We start from the raw sequence: 22511 nt of genomic DNA on the forward strand, positions 1-22511 counted from the left end.
CCCCGCTTGGTCCCGCCCTTGGCTCACCCCGGAGGCGGGGTCCTCTATGGCCCCGCCCCCACCCGCTGCCACGGCGCATGCGCACCTATAGAAGGACCACTTGAGGAGGAAGAGCTTGGCTGCCTTGGGGAAGCCAGCGCTGCCCTGGTAGGGCTTGAGCACCTGGCTCACCACGCCGTCCAGCCAGGCCGCCCACTGCTCCAGCGAGTTCTGCTGCTGCAGCGTCACCTTGAAGTCCTGCTCCAGCCGCTGCACCACGCGGTCCTCGCAGCGGCACACCCACGAGGCCTGCTCCTAGGGCACAGCAGACAGACGGGCAGCTCAGCCGCGGCTGCCCCGCGAGGCTGCTCCCTCCCCCGCCCCCCGCAGCCCCCCGCGCGCACCTGCACGTTGGCGAAGTCCACGCGGTTGAGGTCGCTGAGCATCTGGTTGATCTGCGCGGTGTTCTGCAGCACGGCGCGCGCCGCCTGCGCCAGGTGGTTGAGCGACGTGTAGCGCCGCAGTGTCTGCGCAAAGGCGCCGGCCGCTGCCACCTGCGTGCGGGTCGGGATTGTGGCGTCTGTAGAACCCCCGCCCGCCGGCCTCTGCCCCACCCGCTGCAACCTCTCTGAGCCTGTTTCCTCTTTCCTAAAAAAGGAGAGCTGTGCCTCCCTGCTTTTGTTAGAAGACCAAGGCGTTAAGATTTTCAAACTTTGGGTGTCCACCCACCAATGTGGTTCAAAAAAATCAATTTATTGTGTTTTGCCCAGCATCGTTATTTTTTAAATGAAAGAACACAACAGAAAACATGGAGGGCACTGCTCAGGAAGGCCAAGTACCGCTTTAATAAACATTTGTTTTCATTTTGTTTCAGTACCGTACCCTCGAATCTCAGCTCTAGAGGGACAGGATTTTGTCAGTCTTGTCAATTACTTTTCTCTGAGAATGAGGCTGGGCACGCAGTAGGTGCTCAATAAATGCGTGCTGCTGAACAAATGAATACTCAAGTCTTGCCAATTTGCCTGAAGGGCTTCTACTCTTCCCACAGGCCCCAGCCCCTGGTGTCCAGCCCGCCAGCTCTCTGGTCCCCCAGGAACGAGCACAGCCCGTGCTCGCGTCTAAGCAGTTAACGGGTGTGTAGCGGGTGTGCAGCGCTGATGGAAAGGGCTGTTCTGTTTCCTTACAGATGTTGCCTTTTTAAGAAACGTTTTATCTATTTCTGAACACCTAAAGTGCTTTCTAGCAGAGAAACTGCAGAGAACTACTGTCGATTTGCATTCCACTTTTCCTTTGCTTAAGATGCTGTTTTGAGTCCAAAAACACACCACAAAGGGATCGTGTGTAAGAAGCGGGCACCCGAGGAAGCTGGTTAGTGAACAACGCCCAGGGCCCTCTCTGAAGTGGATGAGCCCCCCCCTTCCCCATGTCATCCCCTGAACAGGTGTGGGGACAAATCTTACTGCCCCCATGGAACAGACAAGACCGAGGCCTCCAGCCCCTGAGGCAGGAAGGAGGAGCCGGCTGTGAGCCGGGCTGGCCCTCACGCCCTCGCGACCTCACCTTCACCCGCAGCATCTCCTCGGGGATGTTCACCATGGCGTGGGTGAGCCAGCTCTCCAGGCTCTTGGCAAAGTTCCGGATTGCTTGGGTCAAGGCACCTGCGGGCCGCGGTGGGGGCTGGTGAGGGCGGGTGGGTGGTGCATTTGGGGTGCTGGGAGGGTTGCCGGGCACAGCGGCTGAACACTCACTGGGGATGGGCCGCAGCACGTCCGGGATGAGGATCTCCACCAGGCCCTGGTACAGCACGTTGTCACAGTGCTTGGTCCACTGGAGCACGGGCTCGAACTTGGAGAGGAGCACCAGGCTGGCCTTGGGCAGCCGCTTCTCGGACTCGTCGTGCCTGTAGGCACCCACCCCACCCCGGGGTCACTCAGGCACTCCATGGTCCTGCACCCAGGATCAGAAAGGCACAGGTACCCCCACTCCCTGCTCCAGGGTCAGGCTGGTGCAGACCCCCTAGGGGTCAGAGGGGGATCGTACACCCCACCCTGCACAATGCGGTGAAAGGGGCCTCGGAACCCACCCACCCCAGGCGGGAGATGGTGTCCTGCCAGCACGCCTGGGATTGGTGGGACATGCCCCGCCCCGTGCCGCCCCGCCCATTAGATGGACACACACACACACACATACTCTGGGAAGTCAAGGGCATGTGCACCCCACAAGCTGCAGGGGTCGGGCAGACGTCCCACTCCTGCATGATGCCAGAGGTCAGGCCGCTCTACCCCTGGGCAGCTGACTCTCTGGGAAGAGGTCATGCCCTCCTGCCCCCGTCACGCTGTGGGACTCACACGGCCAGAGGCGGCGCCTCGCTGGGCTGGCTGAGGTTGTACCTCCAGAAGGTCTTCCACAGGGTCTCCACCAGGGTGAACTGCAGGTTCACCATGACGTCGACGATAGCCTGCGGGAGAGACAGATGCTCAGGGGGGCCTGAGGGCCAGGTGGCCCTCCCCCGCCCATGGCTGGGCCCCTGCCCGCCCGTCCTACCTCACAGTGTTCCCGGTACAGGACCTGGAAGGCCTTGATGTCCCCAGGCCCGACGCCCTCGGGTAGGACTTTGCCCTGGAGGTCGAGCTCTGTGAAGTCAGGGAGGCTCCGAGAGGCATCTGGGGAGTGGGGACATGATGAGACCCTTCATCCCAGCCTGCCTACCCGCCGCCACCAGCCCACTGAGTTGTCATCACTTTCCCACCAAGTCGGGGTCCCCCATGTGCAGTGAAAGATGGCGGGGCTCAAAGAGGGTGGGTGCCTGGCCCAGGGTCCCAGGATGGGGGAAGACTCCAGAGCCCATGCTCTTCCAGCACAGAGAACATAAGGGCCTTGTAAAGGCCCAGCCCTGCCTACCAAGTGGTGGCACCAGGCAGCCCCTTGGGACGTGGGCCCCTGAGTCCAGGCTGCACCCCCATACCCACCTGGCCAGGGAGCAGGCCCCCAGGGCCCAGCCAGGGCCACAGGGACGCTGACCTGAGCCTGAGGGCCCCAGGGAGGGCCCAGCCATGGACAGTCACCCTGGTGACACCCCTCGACTGTACCAGAAGTGTCATCCCCCCTGACAGGGCAGCCTGGAAGTCTGGCACTTGTGAACAGGAGAACCCCAGGAAGTGGGCCACCATGTGGTCACTGTCGAGGATACGTGGCTGGTACTGCTGCATTCTTGGCGTTTGCTCATTTTCTTAGCATCACTTTGTCTCGTTTCCCTGAATTATTGTTTGCATTTTTCTTTTTTAGAAGTTCACTTCTGGAAACCCTGGACACCGCACACCTGCCTTCTAACCGCACGGACATCCCGGCTCTGCGGAACCTCCAGGCGGGCAAGGAAGCGGCCGGCACGAGGGCTCACGAAGGGAGGTAACTGCCCCGCTATATCTCGGACTGACGATTACCGTGCACCATCCAAGTAACCAAATCCATGTGGGTGGGATTTAAGATCTCATGTGGCATAAAGGGGGCTTTGCTGGAGGGTTCAGAAACCAGGGAAAAGCTGCCCATTGAAATGAATGGGAATCCGCCTCAGAGAGGGTTTCTGGGGACTGAACCGTCGCTGTGGATGAGGACTATGATGTCTCACCAACTCCCTGGGCATCTCTCACCCAGCCCTCCCCACCCCCCCAGAGGCTGCCTGCCACCACCCGGCTTTGGGAACCACGTGCTCTCCTGGGGCCGCAGGCCAGGGAGCGCTCACCCAGGAACTGCTGGTACTGCTGCACCTGCGCGCTGATGTCCGACAGGCCCGTGCTCTGCTGCTGGCCCACGGCCACGCCATTGGTCATGCCTTCCATCTTCTGGATGGGCTTGAGCCTGAAAGCGAGGACACAAGCAGGCCGGCTGTGGGGGAGGCCCCGGTGCACCCTTCCCTGCCCGCCCGACTCGGGGTCCGGCCCCGCCTCCTACCTCTGCTTCTGCGAGAAGGGCTGGCCCCGCATGGCCATGTGCTGCTGATCCTCCATCAGTCGCAGGAGGGGCGAGCTGGCCTTGATGCGCAGGCCGTAGTAGTGGTACTTGGAGTTGCCCCTGGGAGGGGGGTGGAGGGTGAGGGCCGGGCTGGGGGGCCTCACGCCACACCCGCATTCACTAGGGGACTGACTAAATAGAGATACCGCTGTCCCACAGTGCTGCTCTGGGGACACGGAGGTGCTGTGGGTGTCAGGAGAGAGGCAGGACTTGGCCCGAGGCTGTGCACGAATGAGTGAATGAGGTGACACCCAAGCTGGGAACGGGAACTGAGAGATGAGCAGGGGTGAACCTGGGCAGGGGTGGGGGTCGCCAAGGAGAGGAAGCGAGGGGTGGATTCATGGGATGGCTTCTTGTCCCTCCCAGCACAAATCTGCCGGCTCATGGGGCCTGATTAAGCACCAACTGTGTGCAGCACCCACATCCCCAAGGTATGTGCGTTTCAGACGGATCAGAAACGAGATGAGTAAGTAACATAAAGGGCACATTGGAGGGTGCTCAATGCTAAGGCAGCCAGGGGACATCTGAATAAGGAGGCAGGGAGGATACACAAGGCATAGGGCACAGCCAGTGCAAAGGCTCTGGGGTGGGATGAGTGGGTGAATCAAAGGAGCCTCCAAGAGGTCAGTGGGCTGGAGTGGAGTGTCCCAGACAGCCTGGGCAGGCCCTGTGAGCCTCCAGGGCAGCCGGGGGTGGACGGGCGGCCCCACCTGGTGCCCAGCCGGCGGGTGCGCAGACCCATGAAGACGGAGCGGATGAGTTTGCCGAAGGAGGCGGCGTTCACGGGCTCCAGCTTCTGCTCCTGGCAGTGCAGCAGGTAGTGGCAGTAGAGGGTGCTCCGCGGCAGGCTCACGCCCTCGGCCGTCTCGTAGTTGTCCAGGAGCCACTGGACCTGGGGCCGGAGGGAGGACAGGAGCATATCATTCAGAATCGCTTTTGTGTCCTGAGTGCTGTGGCTACGTGCTCTGTCTGTATCCACTTCGCTCTGTGATCCTGACAGCCCAGCCGTAAGGGACATCCTATTGCACTTCCGCCCAAGAACTCCATCCCATGGAACTCTCTAGAACTGCACTGTCCAATACAGCTGACACATGCAGCTAGTCAAATACAAATTTATATTAATGTATGCTGAGCGGAAAAAACCCAATCTCAAAAAACAAGGCCAATCTCCAAAGGTCACGTGGTGTGCGATTCCATTCACAGAACATTCTTGAACTGACAACATTACAGAGATGGAGAACAGGTTCATGGTTGCTGGGGGTTGGGGGCATTGGGAGGGAGGCTGCAGAAAGTCACTGTCAACGGGTAGCAGGTGGGAGATCTCTGCGGTGATGGGACAGTTCTGTACCCTGACCGTGTGGGTGGCCTCCCAAATTGACACACGCGATGAAAGACTCAGAAGTAAAACACACATTATACCAATGTACACGAGGCCACCTCTGGACAGAGGGACGTTATGGCACCTGCCTTCCAGATGCACAAAGAACCTTGCTCAGGGCAGCCCCCCGATGGCGGTGCCTGCCTCTCTGTCCCCTCACTCTCTGTCCCCTACCGATTATAATCAGAATAGAAGGCACTTCTTTAGGCACTGTTCTAAGAGCTTCATGCATATCAGCTGAGACCTAGAGAGGCTGAGTAACTTCTCTGATGCCACACAGCAAGCATTTGATCGCAGGCCATTTGCAAGTGAGCACTTCATCGCTAGGTCACACAGGCTTCTGCTAACGGTGGCCAGCAACCACAGCCACCCTGTCTGCCCCGGGGCGCCCCACCGCTTGCCCCTTCTGGGGCCCAGCCAAGGCACTCACCGTGGCTGGCGAGGCACGAGTGGTGTGGGAGTAAGACTGACCGGCGCTGCCCAGCATGTAGCCACCTTGGATCACGTAGGTGCTTGCTCCGCTGCCGCTGCCGCCACTGCTGCCGCTGCCACCCCCGCCACCGCCTCCTCCACCGCCACCGCCGCCACCACCGCTGCCACTGCCGCCACTGCTGTTGCTGGCCCCGCCCCCGCTGCTGGTAGAGCTGGCGACGACCTGGCTGCCGGACACGTACATGGGCACGGAGCCGCTGCTGGCCACCGCCTGGGAGGTGGCAGGGGTGCTGACCTGGGCGGCCGTGCCTGTGGCCTCGTAGTAGCTGGTGCCCGCCGTCTGCGTGTACAGCGGCGTCTCGGGGTAGGGGTAGGCGCTGGAGCGGCTAGGAAGAGGCAGAGGTGGGGGAGTGTCAGGGGCTGAGAGCTGGGCGGCTGAGGGATGTGACTGAGGGGCGTCCTGCAGGGAGGGGGGGATCCCAGGAGGGGACCGAGGAAGCAGCAGCCCCGGGGCAGCAAGGATGGAGTCCCAGCATTCACCTACGACAGAACGGGCACCCTCCTAAGTGCCTGCTGGGCAGTTTTTCGTTCATCACAAAAGCAGCCCTTCGCACCAGAGTCACCTTCCCCACGTCGGGAGGAGGAAACTGAGATGGAAAAGTTGGGGAGCTTGCACTGGACCACACACTTTCACACCAGGAAATCATCGAGAGCCTACTGTGCGCTGGGCACGGTTCTAGCCACCGCGGACACCACAGTGGATGAGACGGAAAAGCCCCTGGCCCCGGGGGAGACAGGCGAGAGGCCAAGGGCAAAGGTAAGCAGAGGTCACAGCAGAAGGCAGCACGTGCCCAGGTGTTAAATGGAGAATTCTCCCGCAGCCATCCCTGGACACGCACCGGGTCACGCAGGCTTGAGGCTGCGAATCGTAGCAAGTGAGTAAAAACCACCAACGGTCCCTCTTTAGGGGCTGTTAAAAGATGATGGATCCTACACAGGAATGAAAGACAACGAGGAAGGTCTTGCGGTCCTACCCAAGAACAAGCTCCAGAACATACCAGAAGGAAGAGGCAGAGCGGGGCGTGGCTGGTGGGACGGGAAGAGACCACCAAGTTTCACGTGTATGTCTGTCATCCGTGGGGATGGAGGGCTCCGTGGAGAGGGGACAGGCAGTGGGCACCTCTCTCGCCATCTCACTAGACATCCTTGGACATAATTTTGATATCTGAACCTGTTCGATGTTTCAGTGATTAAAAATGTAACATTAAAATTAAAAAATCCAAGCCACGCTCGGCAGCGTGAGCTTGTAATCCCAGCTACTTGGGAGACAGAGGCGGGAAGATCATTTGAGACCAGAGTTGGAGACCAGCCTGGGCAACACAATAAGACCCCCATCTCAAATAGAAAATTTTTTAAAGTTTTAAAATAAAAATTTAGGCTGGGAGCAGTGGCTCATGCCTATAATTCCAGCACTTTGGGAGGCGTAAGTGGGAGAATTGCCTGAGGCCAGGAATTCCAGACCAGCCTGGGCAACACAGCGAGACCCCATCTCTAACCCAAAAAAAGAAAAATTATCTCGGCACAGTGGCGTGCACCTGTAGTCCCAGTTACTCAGGAGGCTGAGGCAGGAGGATCGCTTGAGCCCAGGAGTTTGAGGCTGCAGTGAGCTATGATCGCACTCCAGCCTAGGCAACAGAGGGAGACCCTGTCTCTAAAAGTAAAAAAATAAAAATTGAAAAATAAAAATTGAAAAATCCCCAGCCCAGTGTCCAGCATGCAACCTGTGCTCCAAAAACATTGCTTCAGTAGATACTTGCTGAGTAAATAAATGTGTGTCTCTCTCCATGCACCCTGGACAGGGCCAGGGACAGAGCCCAGGGGCTGTGGCTTTGGGAAGGGCGGGGATCCAAGCTAGGAAAGGGTTGGGAACCCGAGAATAATCCACTGGGGAGGAGAGAAAGAAGACACAGCTGACAGCAGGAGTGGCCCCCAAGAACTTCTCGTAGCTTGCAGACTCTGATAGCAGTGAAGCAGGTGAAACCGCACACACTACCATCGGGGAATTCAAACAGCCGCAAAGGAGAGACGCTACCAGGGAAGGCAGAAGGAGCCTGCCCGGGCCCTCCAGGCCTGGGCTCGTGCGTGGCTTGGCGCCGCTTCAAACATCACAGTGCCCCTCTTTGCAATGCCCTGTCTGGCCCCTGCCGGCTCAGGTCAACCGCACAGGGGAGAAATTAGCGGTACTGGAAAGAAATTGACAGAACTGGGAGGTAGCTGGAGCTGTGGACCCGGCCCTACAATTCAGGTGCCTGGACACCCCAGGGACCGAGTCACTCCAGGAGCTTTGTAATGTTGTGCCCACAAGGACCCACAAGGACAGGTGGCAGAGACAAAAGAAAAAAGACAGATGCAGAGAAAAGCAAGCGAAACTTCTAGGAACCGAAACGATGACGATGACTATAGTCCTGGAACTGTGTGTGGAGGACAGCGAGGGAAGGCGGTGCGCAGAGGACTCCTGGCAGGAAGGAGCCAGAGCTGGGACTGGTCAGGCCCACACACGAGGATGTTAATGCGCCGTGCGCAGTACCAGGGAAGGAACATCACCTACGTGTCGCCTGGGCTATGTGGTTCCCGCGGCACGTGCACAGAAGAGTATGACACAGTGGTTAAGAGGGTGACCAGGGCCCACAAGGACAAGTGGAAGAAGGGCTGGGGGAAGAAACACAGCACGGAATACGCTGCCTCTGTTTCTGAACAAGGGAAGGGAAGAGTTTCTATTCTGAGCATCTCTGGGAGGAAACAAAGAAACAGGTCACAGGGTCCCCTCTGGGGCAGGGCTGGAGGTCAGGAGTGAAAGTGGGTTTTTTTCCCCACTGTTTAACATTCTCTATTATTTGGAAATTTTCATCCTGTAAAAATTTAAAGAAAAAACAATTTTTTTTTTTTTGGTTAAAAACCAGGCCCATCTGATTCCACAGCCCTAAGCTGTGCCAGGATACCTTTCCCGACCTTCCAGGGTCCCCCTGCTTGGCCCCCTCCTGGTGGCTGCGGGTGCTCCTGGGGAGTGCCCGCTGTCTGTCCCGCACCTGAGCCCTTGAAGGCCGGCTGGGCACTGGTGCACGGCAAGCCCCTCCCCCAGCCCTCCCCCCACTTACATGGCACTGGCCGTGTAGCTGGCATCGCCACCTTCCACGTACTGCACCTGGCTGGAGTACACGTGTGGGACAGGCACCTGCTGGAGCTGCTGCACCTGGGGCGGGAGGAAGGGCGTGTGGAGGGTCAGGGGTGCACGGCTCCTTCCCTTCTGCCTTTGCAGGGCTGGCGGCCACCCAGGCTCTCCCCGACACCCAGCTCCCCGACTGGGTGGGTGTCGCCTGGGCTCTCTGCGCAACACACCCTGGACAGGGCCAGAGGTCAAAAGCCAAGCGACTGCCAGGCCCGTGCCAGGGGTGGGAATCAGGAAGAAACGTGTGAGGGAAGCCAGGGCTCTGCTTCGCTGGAGGCAGTAAGGGGGGGCCTGACAGTAGAGGGGACCCCAGGGGCAGAGCCAGGCACCGGGACGAGGCGGTGGCTAGAGCCAGAGCCTGAACTGCCGACGCGCTCCGGAGGCGGGGCCTGGAGACCAGGCACAGGATGTGAGGGGCGGAGCCTGGGGCCCCGCTTTGTGGGACAGAGGCTGGAATCGCGGCGGGGCCTCAGGGCGGGGCCTGAGCGCCCAACCTCCATCCCCCTCCCGCGTGTGCAGGGTGGAGCCTGGGACCCGGAGCAGGGCTGTGGGGCTCAGATGCGGGGCCGAGACCGACCCGCCGGACGGCGATGGGGCGGAGGTGGGGTTCACGGGGCTTGCGGGGCCTGGCAGGCAGCCCGGCCGGGCGCCCCCGCCCCCGCCCGCCCGCTGCCCCCCTCCCGTGCGTCCGCCACCTACTTTGAGGGCCGTGGCGGCCGTGCTGAACACTAGCACCTGGGGGACTCTCTGGATCCTGACCCTCTGGTCGGGGCTGGCTCGGGCCGGGAGCCCGGGCAGTGGCTCGAGGACCACTTTCTGCTGCGGCAGGAGCAGGTGCGGGGGCAGCACGCCCACCAGCTCCACCCACTGCTCGGCGCCCGGCTCGTAATGGGGCGGCGGCGGCTCGGGGCTGCCTAGCTGCGGGGCCTCGCCGCTGCACGCGGGCGGGAGCGGCGGCGGCTCGGGGGCCAGCGCGCCCGGCCCGGGCCCGGGCGTGGGCGGCCGGGGCGGCGGCTCCGGCGGCGGCGTGGGCCGGGGCTCTCGCTGTTCTGCCTTCCTAGCGGGAAACTGACTGCCTGAGCTCTGGAGGACAAACAGAGACACTGGGGGGTCACCGGGGACAGCCCAGGCGGCAACCCGATGGAAGATCCCCGCCCCGGTCTCAGGGAGGGGAGGAAGTGACCCAGGGCCGTGCAAGAAAGAAGCGGAATTCAAACCCAGGTCTCTCTTAGCAGAAACTGGGCCCTGAGCTGCCAGGGGCCGGGCAAGGGCAGAGAGGGGGCAGGGTCTGCAGCCCCCAGCCAGAGGTGGAGCCAGGCTCGGGCCCCATGCCCTCCCTGCGGCCTCAGGGGCCCGCTCTCCCAGCCCCAGTTTGCCCCAGGGTAGGTGAGGGGGACACACACCTCTTGAGCCACGTGGACTGGCTGGAGCCCCTGCACGGTCAGCGGCTGCACTGGGCCGGCTTTGGGCGCCTGCGGAGTGGCCTGGACCACGGACCTCTGGGAAGGGAAAGGCAGGTGGGACTATGGTAACCATGGCAGTGCTCCAGCCCACCCCCAACCCGTGCCTGTGAACTTCGCCAGCCAAACGAGGAGGGAGCTTCCCCATGCCCTGCCCGGCACCAAGCGCCTTCCGGGTCCACTACCGCATAGACACTGTCACCCACTCACAGTCCAGCGAGGGGAGGCTGCCAGGAAGCAGCAGAGCTGAGAGTTGAACCTGGGACTGACTGAGGGGTCCCTGCTCTCCACCCCCTCTCCCTACGTGCCCCGCACAGGTGCCAGAAACCAGCAGGGGAGGCCTTGGGTTATCTTCTGCCCCAGCTCCTCTTCCCGCACGCTGCCGGGGAGATGCCAGCATCATCCCCAGGACACAGAGTGAGGGACAGAGGCTGGTGTGGGGCAGTGCTGAGTTGAGGGGTTGAGACCCCAACCCAGGTCTGGAGGCTGCAAGGGCTCCGGCACCAGGCAGGGGAACATCTGTGAATCCTTCGGGATGGGGTTTCTGCTTTCATGGGGGAAGGGCTTTCATCTGGATTTTTGAGGGACTGAGAACCCCTCAACTTCAGGGGTAATGATCAGACAGTCCTAGCTTTTTAACCTGCTCTGCTGCTGTAAGGCGGCTCAGAGCTGGGCCGCCCCTCCAGGAGGCTGGGGCGCCTCCCCAAAACCCTTAGGGAGGGGCTGGCACTTGGCCTCTGAGCTTCCTCCAGGCAAATGGGCCCGAGGTACTTTCTCCAAGCTGTCCCCAGAACCTGCACTGCTTCAAACACCATCCACGAGGTCCAAATTTTGTCCTCCCACAGGACGCTGAATGTGGAGACAGATGGCGATGTTGCCAAAGACCCAGGGGCACCTGGGGGTTGGACCCCCATCAGTTAGCTCTAACACACCACAGGCAAAGCCTTGGGAGGCTGCAGAGGCCACCTGGCTGGAACCCCCTCGTCCCAGCCACTGCCCGCCTTGGCCTGGCACCTCTTGGGTGACGGGGACACTCTGCTGGACACCGTGGACCTGTAGCTGCTGTGGCACCGTGCCCGTGGGGGCCCCAGCTGTCTTGCTGGAAGAGCTGTTGGCCTGCACCGGCGACCGCTGTAAAAGAAGGAGACATGGGAGTGCTGTTGGGGCCAGCTCAGGTGCCCTCTGGGGCCCCTGGGGCCTAACAAATACCCTTCTCAGGAGGGCTGTTTGGACAGGGCGGCAGCCAGCAGGGATGTGTCCCAACCTCCTAGGCCGGTAACAGGATGCATCCCATGCATCCAAACGCAAGAGCCCTGGTCACCCCCCAGGCAAGGCCAGGGCTTCGGCCCAGAGGCTCAGGGCCACCTGCAGCCTCCTTAATCTGAGGCTGTCCTGGGGCTGACTCTCAAAGCAGTAATGACAGCAGCAGCATCTACCATGGCATTGGGCCGACTCCCACCACGCCCTGCTCTGAGCGCTTTGGATGTATGCACTGGTACCCCACCGCATCCCCACTTCCCAGCCGAGGCACAGAGGGAAGGGACACACAGCGCTGAGTGGTGGCACACGGTGCGGACCCCAGGCGCCTGGTTACAGAGCCCCCTGCCAAGCTGTGCCGCAGGCTGTATTCTCACAGCCAGCCGAAGGGCGGCCGAGATCAGTAGCTCTTTGACACACAGAAATCTCTGGCTCAGAAGGCTCAAAGGCCCGCCCAGAGTCCCAAAGGCATAAGTGGCTGAGCCAGGCATCTGACTGAGCCCGAGACACCTGTGCTCCGGGCTGGCTAAGGCCTGCCTGCCTTCAACACCCTCATAGGTGTTTGTGGTCCCCAAACCCCGCCCTGTGGTCTGAGGCCTCCCAGAAGAGACTCTACCCACTCTGCAGAGGGAAGAGGAGCCCACTTGTTTCCTGCAATGCGGTTCCCCGAGCTGGAGCAGTGAGGGCCATCTCAGCCCAGGGCGGGAAGCCACCTCCTCCTCCCAGAGCAGGGCTCCCCGGCTGCTTAGCTCAGAGCTGGCAGGACCAGGAATTGGGCAAGTAAACCACACAGCCCAGGTTCAACAAGGGCGTTGGGGCTGGGGGTGCACAGGGCAGCAGGACTGAGGAGTACACGGCCGACAGGGCCACCACCTACCTCGGGGGGCGAATGCACCTGCTGGGTACCGTGGACCGTCAGGGAAACCTGGCCGCCCTTGCTGCCTGGGGCTGCGCTCTGCACCACCAGACGCTGCGTGGGGAGAGCCTGGAGCCGGGGAGGGAGACGGAGGACAGATCACCGATGGCAGCCTGTACGGCTCGAGGGAGCACTTGTGCAGTGCCAGGTGACGGTGACGCTCTAAGTGCTTCATGCCTGTTAGCTAAGGCATCGTCCTGACAGCCCCAGTGTGACACGATTACTGCCCCTACTTCACAGAGGGTGACACCAGGCTCACGATGGCAAAAATGCCTTTTTGAGGGCCTGGACCCAGGAAGTAACAGGGCTGAAGTTGGTGACCAGGAAGCCTGGCTCCACAGGACAGGTAGACTGTGTCGTCATCTTCAGAACCTGACAGTACTTTGTCCAATTCTGTGCTGCTCGGTCGTAAAATGGGGGCGAGCCCGGCACCCTGTCTGCAGCCTTCTGGGGGACGGCCCTCTCTGTGCCAGCTATGGGCTCTCAACTCCAACCCGGCCCTGGGTTCTGCTTCCAAACTACCAACCCTGTTCTCTCTGTTAACATGACTCATGTGGCTCCACCTTCCCTGGTGGCCCCTGACTGATTCGGTCTCACCCTGTGCAGGTGGCCCCTCAGAGCCAGGAGGTGGGGTGGGGTGCGTGGCCACTGTGTGGGGCCCAGGTCCTCAATCATGGCCAAGGCAGATCCGAGCCAGATACAGGGCTCGGTCCTCCACCCTGGGGGAGGCTTCCAGGACCAGGGCCGGGTGCGGTGGCCTTACCTGCTGGGGCACCTGGATGTTGGTTAGCTGGAGGGGTGACACGTGGCCCGGCTTGGCCTGCACGCTCGTCTGGACCAGCAGCCGCTGTGGGGGCAAGGCATGGGGGGCTGAGCCAGGCCGTTTCCCCAGGGCGGCCCGGCCAGCGGGTGGAGCGCGGCTGAAGGGCACATCTTGATAAGAGCAGGCGAGCAGATGGCTCTGGCAGGAAGTGGGGGCAAGACGAGGCCCCCGGGGCTCCAGCCTGCACTGCTCCCCTCAGGTGCCCTCCCCTGCCCTCTGGGGAGGGCCACATCCTACCTGCTGGGTGCCCTGCACCTGCTGAACCACCTGAGTGGGGACGCCGGTCTGGCTGGCTGTGGAGCCCGGGCTGGCCTCTGACACGGTCTCGCTGGCCCGCATGGCACCTTCTGTGGGGAGGGGTCGCCGGGTCAGCTCTGCCTGTGCCCCTCCCTCCACCCAGAGCCCGGGCCCGTCTGGAGGGGATGACACAGGCCGAAGCTGCCCCTCAACAAGGCCAGGCCTCTCCAAGAGCCCTACCCGCCCCTGGCCAGCCCTGACCATGCCACTCAGGGCTCCACGTGGCGGGGAGAGGCGGGGCAGGAGGCCCAGGATCCCCACGGTCTGGAAGCAGCGCCCCCACCTTCCTCGTCCTGAAGCCAGACCAGAAGGGTGACTGCAGAGCGGCGAGGCTGCCCAGAGGGCTGGACCCCTTTCCCAGCAGACGGGGCCATGGACAAGCAGTGATGCGCCCACCCCCCAGGTCCTGGAAGCTCTGCAATGACCGAGGTGCCGGAACCTTCCCTGGGATGACCCCTGGCTTCCTAGGAAAGGAAGCTGGTCAGAGGAGTGGTCCCCGGGGGCCTCGCTGGCCTGTCGCCAAGAGCCCCTCCCAGCCTTCCTGTCCTCAGTGGGGTGGGGGCGGGCTGGGGAGGCGGGTACTCACGCTGACAGGCAGCTGAGAAGAGGCAATCATAGAACATGGTGCCTGCCCGCCCCGCCCCCCTCCGTCTATCCGTCTGTCCAGGGGTGCCTGCCGAGCCCTCCTCGCTCCTTGCCCGCCTCTGTAGGAACAGCAGGGTGCGCAGGTGGCTTTATATCCACAACCTTGGGGCACTAATCCCCCAGTGGATGCAGAGCGCCCGCCTGCCCTCTTGGAATAAACACTGCTCTCCTGAGCGGGGCCTTCACGAGGCCGGGGCAGCGCTGCGCCGCAGGGTGAGGAGGGAGGCTGGTGCCCGGTGATGCTATCAGGCGGGCACAGGTCAAATTTCATGCACATCTTCCTGCGTGATTAACAGGGAGTGTCCCCGAGAGGCACTGGCCGGGAGACCCTGGCCCCAGCCGTCCTCCGATCCCACTCCCTCCGCACGGCCTGGCCTGACCTCAGCAGCTCCAGAGGCAGAGCTGGGGCTGGGGGCAGACCCGCGTCTGGCCTCCCTGCAGTGGGGGGTTCAGACGGCTTATCCAGCCCTGGCAGGACTGACAGGCTGTGGGTGAGGAGTGACAGAAGTGACAGAGCAACAGGCTAGGCTCTCCCTAAGCAGCTGGAGACAGTAAGAGCTTTCTATTACCTGTTTTCAGGTAACGAAACAGAGACCAGGAGAGAGGAAGTGACTTGCCCAAGGTCACCAGCTGGGAACTGGGAGGCCAGGACACAGGTCTTCGTGGGCACTGTTGTGCAGACTCAAGCATGTGGGCACAGGAAGAAAAGCAAGCTGGGGGTCTCTGGGGACACCCCAAGATCCACAGCGTGTGTGGGGAGACGCGGGGGAGGGGCCTGGCCAGGGCGGGAGGGCTGTCCTGGGTAGGTGCAAGGACCTCAAGGCCACGTCGGGGGCAGAGCATGGGGTGTGTGCGTTGGGGACAGAGGTTGCCAGATATGGGAGGTGCCAGGGGAAGTCTCCCTGCTGCCACAGGTCGGGCTGTGGCGCTGGCATTTGGACACTCCCAGGCCTGCTCGGCCAGCCGCTCACGCAGCCAGTTCTGGCAGGCTCCATCCCTATATTTTGCTGGAATCTACCCTCACATCCGCTTTAGGGTTCCCTGAGCTGGGAGGGAGGAGGCCCTCACTGAGACAGCCCCTCTGGGAGAAACCCGAGACAGGCCTGAGTCACGTGAGGGCCCTGCACACCTGGGCGTCTGTGGGCGCAAGGAGCCAGGCCCAGTCCAAGGGATGGTGCCTGGCCCAGGAAGCCCATGGAGGGTTCTGCCTGGCTCCGGGTGGGCAGTGAGTGGGACCCTCAGCAGCCCATCTCCTGCCTCTGCGGTAGCCTTCGAAGCCGGGACCCCCACGCCCACCAGCCAGGAGAGCACAACAGGATACACCACGAAGATGAGAGGTGAGTCTACTCTCGCAGAGGAGGGGTCCTGTGTGCGCGTCCCCGCCTGCCGTGGCCGGGGCAGGGGCCTGGTCCTGGCTGCATTTTGGGGTGGGGGAGCCAGGAGGGGATGCGTGCGGGGTGGGGCGCACTGAGTCTACAGGCGTCTGCATCTGCCTGCCTGAGACCTCCACTCTGCGCACGTGCACGAGGCCGGGGAGGCCCCTGTTGTCTCAGTCTCAGTCTCAGGTCCGGAAGCGGCGGCTGATTTCCTGTCCCTGAATCTGATGAAGGAACGTCTCTGGGCCCCGCACTTCCCCATCTAGACCTACCCACGCCTCAGAGCAGCTACCCGGGGACGACGATGGGAGCTGAGAGGCTGCGCCTGGAGCCGGGGCAGGCTGGGCCCTGGCATCCCCTGCCCCTCTTCCCCAGGGACAGACACGGCCACCTGGCCTCCCCCTCCTGCTCCTTTGCTCCCGGGGACGGTTTTAGTCAGGGGCTCTCAGAAGGGCCTCTGGGCCCCTGCTGCCCCAGGCACCTGTGTCCCTTGTCTGCTCAGACCTCAGTTTCCCCATCTGCACTGGGGGATGCTGACAAACACCCTCCACTTCCAGTCCTGGGAACAAGTCTTCTTGGACTCCCAAGAGGCCCAAGTGAGAGACAGCAGGAGGAGAGGCTGGACGCTGTCCTCCATCAGGCTGCCCGTATCCCCCTCAGGCCAACTCGGTTTCCTCTTCCTGGGGGCAGCTGCCAGGGCCCACTGCACCTTCCTCCCACCTTGGGTTCGGGCAGGAGTCTCACGGCCTGAGGATGCGGATCTCTGGATCTAGCGTTGCTCCTGACCAGGGAAACCTGAGATTCCGTCCCACCACCTCCAAAGTCACCGCAGGGCAGGGCAGGGCGCGCCAGGACAGGGCTGGAGAGCTACCTGCGGTGCTGCTCTCAGCTGGCCTCCAGCCCCATGCTCCAGGTCAGGGCCCAAGGCCCTCCCTCCCTCCCTCCGCCTGCTGACTCCCTGCGTCCCTGGTCATCTCCGATTGCTCCTGGCTCTGGAGGCATCCCAGGTGGCTTGCAGCAGCCTTCGCTGGTGTCAGTTACCCCCCTCCCCCAGGGACCGGCTCACGTGGCCCCGGCTGCCCTTTGATGACAAGGGACGCTTTCCTGGGAGGGTCACGGAGAACGGCCAGGAAATCACTACAGGCAGGGGCGGACCCCAGGGCTCAAGCCAACCTCCTCTTCCCAAGAACAAATTGAGGAAGCACTGCCCGGTGACCCTTCTGGGGACAGGCTCACTCCTGCAGGTAGCAGGGAAATGAAATTCCCTGGGACCACTGGGACAGATGACTAAACCACCACCCAACCAAACAAGTGAGCCCAGGAGAGTTATGTGGACAGCAGGGTCACAAGGCACAACATCAAGGTGGGCAGGCGGAGGCCCCCTCCCCATGCCCCACAGCTAGTGACAGTCTGGCCTGGGTCTGTCCAACCCAAAGACCACACCAAGGCCCTGACCTCTAAGCACTGGGCCTCATGAGGGGAGCCAGGAAGAGCTGGAGGTGCCAAGGCAAGGAGAGGAAGGACTTGGGGTGTGCTGGGGCCTGGAGCTGTGTGCCCCTCCAGACCCTCGCTCTGGGCACCTCGGACCCTGAGGCAGGAAACACCCACAGCCAGCAGGAGCAGGACCAATCAGACGCACTGGTGGCAGGCGAGGCCTCCTGCAAGCTCTTGGTCACACGATGGCTATACTAGGTGTTCCTCCTTCAGGGCTGTTCTGGGCCGGGCTGGTGTTCGCTGGTCACTCCACAGAGACTTAGCAGACAAAGCCCTGGCCCTCACAGGCACTGGGCATGGGCACCACCACCACCACCACCACCACCACCACCATCGTCATTATAACTTAAAGAGGTGGTGATAAGCATTAAGAATAATAAGGCAAAATAAGAAGATGGAGAGTGAACAGTGGCAGCGGGGAGGGTAGAGAGGTGTGGAAGTCAGGGAGGTGGCATCTGAGCAGACACCTGAAGGAGATGAGGGACAAGCTGCCAAAAGGGCTGAGAGGGGAGTGTTCCAGGCCAAGGGCACTGCAAGTGCAAAGGCCAGGGGGCAGGACTGAGCCTGGCGGGTTTGTGGCACTACAGGAAGGCCAGAGGGGCTGGAGCAAGTATGTGAGGGGGTGGGTGGAGGCAGGTGGGGCTGGGTGGCTGACAGGCCAGAGTTGGGGGGCTTGGCATTTGTTAGTAGAGGCACAGGATGTGTGGAGCTTTTAAAGCCCTTTTTTGGTCGGGTGGGGCAGGGGGAAGGGGCTAGTGCTTCTAGGGCTGAGAAAGCCTAGGCCAGGGTTTCTCAAAGAGTGCCCCAGGGACCACCTGCCTTGGATTCATCTGTCTTGAGCTAGAGTGTAAGGGGTCCTAAGTGACAACTGCCAACAGGTCCCCTCTGGCTGCTGTGGGGGGACAGACTTTGAGAGCAGAGGCTGGACCAGGGCGGGGGCTGTGGAGGTGGAGAGGCGGGCAGGTTCTGGATGGGTTTAGGAGGTAGAGCCAAGAGTTCTTGCTCAAGGATGAGTAGGACAGGAATCAAGACTGACCCTGGGCCTAGAAGGACAAGGACATCTCCAAGGAACGAAGATTTGAAGAGAGGAAAAAATCCAGAATTCAATTTGGCCAGGCTGGTTCGAGAGGCCTGTTTGCCCCTGAGCGGATGGGCCAGGAGTGGCTGCATGCAGGACCCTGGGGTTCAGGGCCGAGGGACAGGGTGGAGACCTCAATGTGGACACTGAGAGCCGTGACACAGGAGAAGGCCACCACGAAGGGAGAACTACTCACCACTAATGGTGAGCCCAGGACTCATCCTCCGTTGCTAACGAGGTTGGGGAGATGAGGAGGAAATGGCAGAGGGAACCAAGAAGGAGCTGTCGGGAGGTGGGCAGAGACCTGGGGGACAGTGTGGGCTCCTGCAGGCCTCACAGGAGGGCATCTCTGGGAGGAAGGGACCAGCTGCAGGGGCTGCAGGAACTGGAGGTTCCTGGTGAAAGTGGGGGCTGTTCCACCTTTATGGGCGGTTGGGAAAGACCAAGCCACAAAGCAGGGACCAGTAGGAGCAATCACAGGAGCAAGTCGTAGAGGGGGTGGCCTGGGACAGGCGTGGGGCCCCTTTTCCCCAGAGGAGCAGCAAGAAGGCAGAGCCAGTGGGTGCAGACGGATCCCAGGAGATGGGCAGGAGAAGGGACCCTTGTGGTCACCTGATGGTACCCTGTCCCCCATAAGGTCAACTGTAGGGTCAGGGACCAGAAGCACAGCATGAGACAGAGGTGACAGCGGTGAAGGCGGGGTGGGCAGGGGGCAGTGCTGGGAACCCACTGGAGGTTTCAGCATGATGACCCTGGCTGTGACCTCTACGAAGGCAGGGCTGTGTCCAGACAGGCAGGCACTAAGTGTGGACACCCCTCCACACCAACCGTATGATAGTCACTGCCCTGAGCCTCTACATGTCACTGTCCCCTAGTCTTCCCTGGGGACCCTGGACCTCCCATATAGACTCTGCAAGAAGCCTCGGGACATCGCCCAGAGCCCCAGCCCCATCTTTTCTGTTCCTCAGGTCCACGTCAGTTGCCACACATTTTGATGACTCTCTATGGCCCCAGGGTCCCCAACCCTGTTGTGACCTGCCCCTTCCACGCCCCTCAGGATGCCCTGATGGTCTGGCCACATCCTTTTCCACTTCGGAAGGACCAGGGCCAGCTTGGAGCTCAATAAAGACCGAGCTAACCCAGACTGACACCTGGGCTGTGCCGAGTCCCCATCAGAGCACTGGGTCAGGCGGGACGGAGACCCAGCCCTCAGGCAGCCCCAGGCAAGCCGGAACGGCACAGGCATCCCAGGCAGCGCTGCTACATCGCCAAGTTCTGTGTGCCTCGGCGTACGTCACGAGAAAGGAAAGCAAAAGAAAAGGCTAAAGAGAAAAACAACCACCACTAACGGTACCCAGTCCCTCTCCCTTCTCCCTTGGAGTCAACTACCTGTCCCAACACTCTACTCCCCGTCACTCAGCCTGCTCATGTCCTGGAAGGAACCAGGGCGTGGGGGAGACAAAACCCCACGGGCACCATGACCCAAGTGCCCACTGTCATTGTCCCCAAGGCTGCAAGGGACAGCCACACACTCACAAACTTGCCCAGCCAACAGCCCAGGTTGGCCCCTGGATCCTGCCAGCAACAACAGGGCGGCTCCTCTAGGACGGGGAGGTGACACCTCCAGGTCCCCCAGCTGACCTCCCTGAAGGGCCCACTCTGGGCCGGCCCAGCTGTGAGCACCTCTCACGTGTCCCCTGAGCACGAGAAGCTGTGAAGATCCCTTCACAGATGAGGAAACCGAGGCAGGGAGGCCAGGAGGCTGGTGTCACAAACTTTGATTCCACTGCCCAATCCTTCTTCTGGTGACATCTGACTCGGGGGTGGACATAAAAACAGCTCTAAGAGCTGCCCGGGTGGGAAGCGGTGTGGAGGGACCCAGGCCTCCCTGCTTGGCCTGACTACCCCTGCGCCAGAGATGCCCCCACGTCCCGCAAACTCCTCTCAGAGTCGTTCGGAGTCGCCAGCTTCGAGCACACGGCACTTACCAGAGACGGTGACCACGATGTACTGCTGGGAGGCAGGGGCTGGGGTGGGCGCGCCGGTCGCCTGCGAGGGTGTGGGTGCGGCTGGGAGCTCCGTCACATACGGCTTCTGGCTGCCCGGTGGCTGCGCCTGGGGCTGGGGGCTCTGCAGCTCAGTGACATACTGGGGCTGGGGGGTGGCGGCGGCGGCGGCGGGAGGCTGAGGGGGCTGCTGCGCTGCCGGGGGTGGTGGCTGGGGCTGGGCCTGTGGCGGGGCCTGCGGTGTCTGGGATGGTTGCGGGGCTGCCTGTAGCTCGGTATACGCCTGTGTTGCCATGCCAACGGTGGGGAAAATGATAATAAATAAGGCTTTTTTTCCTCTTCCTTGGGAAGAAAGAAGGGGAGGGGGGAGAGGGGAAAAAAAAAAACAAAAGAAGGAAAAACAGGAATTAATCTACAGGAAGAAGAAAGCAGGGACAGCTCCCGGCTCCCTGGAGATGCGTTTGGGTTCGTCAGTAACTTAATTAAATCCCAAGGCTGGTGGCCAGATATATCCAACCCATCCCGCAGGGCAGCGAGGTAGAGACCGAGGCTGCAGCCGCACTCTGTGCCTCTGCTCACCCGGGGCCGGACTCCTGCCTTCTTCCTTCCCTGACCCTGGCCCCCAGGGACACCCCTACATCCTGTAGGGTCACACTCCCCATGCCGGGGGGGACTCGGGCATGTCTGGTGGCTCTGTGCCCTCACCCAGAGATGGATGGTACAGTTCTCACTGGGTCCGGCTCCCAGATGCTAGGGGGAGCCTCTCCCCTGCCGGCTTCCCCTTGGCCGAGGAGCCGGTGACATCTCCCGAGCACTGCTGCAGGTTGGCGCTGCCCTATGTCACTTCATTTTAAACTTTGCAACTGCCACGTCTGGGTTTGGGTTTGGGTTTGGTCTGCCAGATGGGGAGCGGAGGCTCAGAGAGGTTAAGGCGCTTGCCCAAGGCCACACAGCAGGGAAGTAAGTGGCAGGGCTGAGTTTGAACCCCAGGTTTTCTGCACCCCTGACTAGTCAGCTTACTGCCGGAAAGCAAAGTCCCGGGAAAGCCGTCCCTCAGCAAGCCCGTGCCAGTTCCCTACGTGCCCGCCATCTGGACTTGGCTGCTCGACTGGGTATCATTCCCAGTGGGGTGCCAGACACGGGAAGGCATGTGAGGCTAAAACGCCCCCGAGCTGGTCGTGGCCATAGGAGCTTTCAGGCCCTCTGCCCGGGGGGTGGTTGTCGGTCTCAATGCCCTTCCGGGGCCGGGGCCAAGCCACTGCTGACCTCACAATGGGTGGCAGAAGCAGCTTTCCTAGCTACTAAAGGTGTGGTCCTTCTCCCAGGTGCTAGGCTGGGCACAGCCTCCCTCCGGCTCACTCTTGCCGCCGCAGGGGATGGGCAGATGGTTTGGGGGTTCCTGCACTAAGAAGCCCCGTCCCCAGCTCCTGAGCATCTGAGGGACAGTGGAACAAATGAGTGGTTACGAGGGGACGCTCCAACCCCCTGCACTGTCGCGGCCCCCGCCTGGCATCTGGGGGTGTTTGCGTCCGAGAGCCCAGCCTGCAGTTGGCCGTGGCCCCAGGCAACGCTGAGCCCCGGCTGGCGCTGAACGGGAGGCTCTTCTGCACTCTCCCTTGAGCACCTGTGTGCGGTGCGCCCAGGCGGCCCTCCAGCCACAGGGTCACCCAGAGGGAGACTTTTAAGGGAAGGAGGAGGAGAAAAACAACTATTGTTGTTTTTCCAAGAGCCCTCCGCTGGGATCATCTCCCAGCAGCCCCATGCTGGACGCACCAGCACGCCCATTTCGCAGGCAAGCTAAGCCAAGGCTCAGGGGCCAGTGCTGAAAGCCTCGCAACAACCGGCAAGGGAGGGACTCGAACCCAGGTCTCTCTGGCCCCCAGATATACGCTCTGAGCCCCCAGCCCCACGCAGGATGCCAGGCGCAGGGCTCATCTGCTGCTCACAATCAGTAAACGGCATCTTCCCCATTTTTCTGATGGAGAGACCTCAGCACCCCCTGCAGAGGTTACGCCACCGGCCCAAGGCCCCAGTTAGGGCAGCATGACCGGGGAGCAGGAAGCAGGGAGCCAGCCTGAGCAGCCCCAGGGAGGCTGGGCATGTTCTTCATGCCTCCCATGCCTCCCTGTCCCAGGA

At 61.7% G+C, this 22511-nt stretch overlaps 1 protein-coding gene across 1 annotated transcript in view; it reads right to left on the reverse strand.

Annotated features, from left to right (window-relative positions):
• RFX1 (regulatory factor X, 1 (influences HLA class II expression)) overlaps window positions 1-20670 on the reverse strand; it is a 21538-nt gene extending 868 nt beyond the window's left edge. The window contains exons 1-17 of the mRNA XM_012641359.1: window positions 20358-20670; window positions 13717-13826; window positions 13420-13503; window positions 12618-12725; window positions 11498-11614; window positions 10427-10522; window positions 8953-9047; window positions 5796-6183; window positions 4698-4879; window positions 3928-4047; window positions 3719-3834; window positions 2524-2642; window positions 2328-2437; window positions 1728-1879; window positions 1540-1637; window positions 384-533; window positions 53-294 (exon numbers count right to left, since the gene is read on the reverse strand). Of these exons, the coding sequence (XP_012496813.1) occupies window positions 53-294; window positions 384-533; window positions 1540-1637; window positions 1728-1879; window positions 2328-2437; window positions 2524-2642; window positions 3719-3834; window positions 3928-4047; window positions 4698-4879; window positions 5796-6183; window positions 8953-9047; window positions 10427-10522; window positions 11498-11614; window positions 12618-12725; window positions 13420-13503; window positions 13717-13826; window positions 20358-20670 (2600 nt within the window). The remainder of the gene's footprint in view (window positions 1-52; window positions 295-383; window positions 534-1539; window positions 1638-1727; window positions 1880-2327; window positions 2438-2523; window positions 2643-3718; window positions 3835-3927; window positions 4048-4697; window positions 4880-5795; window positions 6184-8952; window positions 9048-10426; window positions 10523-11497; window positions 11615-12617; window positions 12726-13419; window positions 13504-13716; window positions 13827-20357) is intronic.
• Between the last annotated feature and the right edge of the window lie 1841 nt (window positions 20671-22511).

This window comes from Propithecus coquereli, unplaced genomic scaffold (genome assembly GCF_000956105.1).
Source record: "Propithecus coquereli isolate 6110/MARCELLA unplaced genomic scaffold, Pcoq_1.0 Scaffold164, whole genome shotgun sequence".
Lineage (NCBI taxonomy): Eukaryota > Metazoa > Chordata > Mammalia > Primates > Indriidae > Propithecus > Propithecus coquereli.